The sequence below is a fragment of the Salvelinus sp. IW2-2015 genome, unplaced genomic scaffold, assembly GCF_002910315.2.
Source record: "Salvelinus sp. IW2-2015 unplaced genomic scaffold, ASM291031v2 Un_scaffold2074, whole genome shotgun sequence".
Taxonomy (NCBI): domain Eukaryota; kingdom Metazoa; phylum Chordata; class Actinopteri; order Salmoniformes; family Salmonidae; genus Salvelinus; species Salvelinus sp. IW2-2015.
Window position 1 is genome coordinate 26,732 of NW_019943416.1, and position 4,003 is coordinate 30,734.

At 46.5% G+C, this 4,003-nt stretch overlaps 1 protein-coding gene across 1 annotated transcript in view; it reads left to right on the forward strand.

Moving 5' to 3' along the window:
* Positions 1-2,830, forward strand: part of numb (NUMB endocytic adaptor protein) — a gene marked incomplete at its 5' end in the record, with an annotated part of 14,355 nt that extends 11,525 nt beyond the window's left edge. Inside the window, 2 exons of the mRNA XM_024140274.2 lie at positions 1,401-1,568; positions 2,090-2,830. Of these exons, the coding sequence (XP_023996042.2) occupies positions 1,401-1,568; positions 2,090-2,820 (899 nt within the window). The remainder of the gene's footprint in view (positions 1-1,400; positions 1,569-2,089) is intronic.
* Positions 2,831-4,003: the final 1,173 nt, after the last annotated feature.

The window sequence follows — 4,003 nt, forward strand, 5'->3', positions numbered from 1 at the left end:
CTTCTTAGACTGGCTTTCAATGAGGATGACAGATCTATAACACACATAGAACAGATCTACCACTTCTTAGACTGGCTTTCAATGATAATGACAGATCTATAACACACATAGAACAGATCTACCACTTCTTAGACTGGCAAATGTATTAAAAGTAAAAACCGAAATACCTTATTTACATAAGTATTCAGACCCTTTGCTATGAGACTTGAAATTGAGCTCAGGTGCATCCTGTTTCCATTGATCATCCTTGAGAGGTTTCTACAACTTGATTGGAGTCCACCTGTGGTAATTTAATTGATTGGACATGGATTTGAAAGGCACACACCTGTCTTTCTTAAATGGAAGAAGTTTGGAACCACCAAGACTCTTCCTAGAGCTGGCCATCTATGCAGGCCTTTATGGTAGAGTGGCCAGACGGAAGCCACTCCTCAGTAAAAGGCACATGACAGCCCACTTGAGAAACAAGATTCTCTGGTCTGATGAAACAAAGATTGAACTCTTTGGCCGGAATGCCAAGCGTCACGTCTGGAGGAAACCTGGCACCATCCCTATGGTGAAGCATGGGGGTGGCAGCATCATGCTGTGAGGATGTTTTTCAGTGGCAGGGACTGGGAGACTAGTCAGGATCGAGGGAAAGATGAACGAAGAAAAGTACAGAGGGATCCTTCATGAAAACCTGTTCCAGAGCGCTATGGAACTCTGACTGTGGCGAAGGTTCACCTTCCAACAAGACATCGACCCTAAGCACACAGCCAAGACAACACAGGAGTGGCTTCAGGACATGTCTCTGAATGTCCTTGAGTGGCCCAGCCAGAGCCTGGACTTGAACCTGATCGAACATCTCTGGAGAGACCTGAAAATAGCTGTGCAGCAACGCTCCCCATCCAACCTGACAGAGCTTGAGAGGATCTGCAGAGAAGAATGGGAGGAACTCCCCAAATACAGGTGTGCCAAGCTTGTTGCATCATACCCAAGAAGACTCAAGGCTGTAATCGCTGCTTCAACAAAGTACTAAGTGAAGGGTCAGAGTACATAAGTAAATGTGTTATTTCATTATTTTATTTTATTTTTACATTTGCAAAAATGTCTAAAATCCTGTTTTTGCTTTGTCATTATGGGTTATTGTGAAGTCATTATGGGTTATTGTGATGTCATTATGGGTTATTGTGTGTAGATTGAGGGGGAAAACTATTTAATCAATTTTAGAATAAGGCTGTAACGCAACYAAATGTGGAGAAAGTCAAGGGGTCTGAATACTTTCCCAATGCACTGCATAAGACTTCAGTTGTTCATTTGCTGCACCTGTTCCTCTAATACTACCACGTCTACGTACAACATGCTGTCTGTACTACTGCTATTTACTCTCTCTGCTGTCCTGTTTGCTATTCACTCTGCCGTAGGGAACGGTACCGGTCCTGCCTTTCCTCCTGCTGCTGTTGCTGCTGCTAACTCTCCAGCACTGCCCCCTCCACTACCTGCTCGAGACACTAACCCCTGGGCCAAGACCCCAAGCCCCCACTGCCAAGCAGGGCAACATACCTCCTCCGCCTCTTCCTCCACACACCCAGGTAAGGATAGATTTAGAAGCCTTGGTTACTACTGTGGTTGTTCTGTTTCTATGGACTGAGACACCAGACCAGAACACAGGCTGGTTCTGTATCTATGGACTGAGACACCAGACCAGAACACAGNCTGGTTCTGTTTCTATGGACTGAGACACCAGACCAGAACACAGGCTGGTTCTGTATCTATGTACTGAGACACCAGACCAGAACACAGGCTGGTTCTGTWTCTATGMACTGAGACACCAGACCAGAACACAGGCTGGTTCTGTATCTATGMACTGAGACACCAGACCAGAACACAGACTGGTTGTTCTGCATGTTTTAGAAAAGGCAGGATAGCGAACCACTAACCAGCCTGACGGATTCCACAGCAGGTCTGACGTGGGAAGAGTGTTTAGCAAGTTAGCGACGTCATGTCGTCAATCAAATCTATTGATAATGCTGTTTATAGCTGTTGTCACACAATTATATCTACAATTCTGTGATAATTAGTCACTCCCATTCTCTGGTGTTTCCTCCAACAGGAGGTGATTGGACAACCCCAGTGATTGTAGCTCCACCRTCCACCACGGCGTCCCCATCGCACCTATCCCACCGCCGCACGCCGTCAGAGGCTGACCGCTGGCTCGAGGAGGTCACCAAGTCTATCTGCGCTCTGCAGCCCGCGTCCACACCCCCCTTCCAACAGTTCCTCACCCCCAACCCCCCAGCCTTGTCCACCATCCCAACCCAGGCATTCTCAACCACATTACCCACAGGCCAGCCCTTCTCTGCCCCCATGCCTGTGCCATCTGTTGCTCCTGTGGCCTTCATGTCCTCCCTGCCCCCTCGCCAGCCTGCCTACCCAATGTCCAACGGGCTGCCCTATGCCCACCCCAGTGTGCCCGTGGTGGGCATCACTTCCTCTCAGATGGTAGCCTATTTGTTTGGTTCAACCCCCCAGCCCCAGGCGTACCCCGTCCCCCAGTATGATCCTTACAACAACCCCCACCACCAGCCCTCTATGCCCCTGCCTGTCCACCTCCAGCCACCCAATGGGAGTGTAGCCTTCAATGGGGGCAGAGCCGACAGCTGGGCCCCTCCCTTCCTGCCCCCTCAGTCCTCCCCGGCCCCGCCCCCGCAGCTCCAACCCGCGGCCGACCCCTTCGAGGCCAAGTGGGCCTCCCTGGAGAGTCGGTCCCGCCAGCACACCACGCCGTCGCCCACTAACCCCTTCTCCTCCGAGCTCCACACAACCTTTGAGATCCAGCTCTAGAGACTGAGGAGGAGGATGAAGGAGACATGAAAATATATGGTATACTGTGGCAGCAAGAGCTGCAGATATCTCATACATCCCGGCAATCTCTGAGAACAAGTAGACTTGTGTAAGAGGATTCCAATGGGTCATAGAAGATGAAGAATGGGAGGAAGAGTCATCGCCATACATAGATATATAGGTAGATATGTATAGGTAGATTGATAGGTAGAATATGTATAAGTCGATAACGAGTGGTTAGGGGCACGAAATCATTGTTAGAGTTGCATCATACCCAAGAGACTCAGGCTGTAATCGCTGCTTTCAAGCAAAGTAAGTAAAGTTGTAATGGTCAGAGAGTACATAAGTAAATGTGTTATTTCAAGTTATTATAGTAAATTTATTGTTTTAACAATTGGCAATATGATCTAAAAATCTCAGTTTTATTAGGTTGACTTTGAGTTACATTTAATTAGGGGTGTATTGAGTGAGATTCATGTAGTGTAATTTGTAGAATGTCTATTATGGAGCGATATTTAGTTATGAGTGTTGTAGATTGAGGGGGTAGAGAAACTATATGTAATATACAATTGTGTAAATGAATAGTAAGTGACTGTAACGCAACGAAAATGTGGAGAAAGTCCAGGGGTCTGAATACTTTCCCAAAGGCACAGCACAGGCCTATATGTATAGGTAGAAGATCACTATCAGTGTTATGATGGTACATGACAATTGTCACTGGTACCTTGATTTCCTCTAATACTACCACGTCTACGTACGAAACGATTATGTGATACTGTCGTGACTTAGAACTGCATTAGAATAACTCCTACTGCTGTCCCTGTTTGCCTATTCACGTACGATTACTGTGCACCTAGTAGGAGAGATAACTGGTATACCGGTTAGATACTGATAGGTAAGATATTAAATAAGTACATATGTATAGGTAGAATATGTATAGGTAGATATGTATAAGGTAGAATATGTATAGGTAATATGTATAAGGTAGATATGTATAAGTAGAATATTAATAGGTAGATATGTATAGGTAGAGTAGTCCTATGCACCTTTCTCCTGCGATTGTGCTGCTGCTAAACTCTCAGTAGATATGCAACTATAGCCCCTCCACTACCGCTCGAGACCCACCTAAGGCTATGGATACAAAGACTCCAAGCCCCCTACATTAGCCGTATAGGCAGTTGTA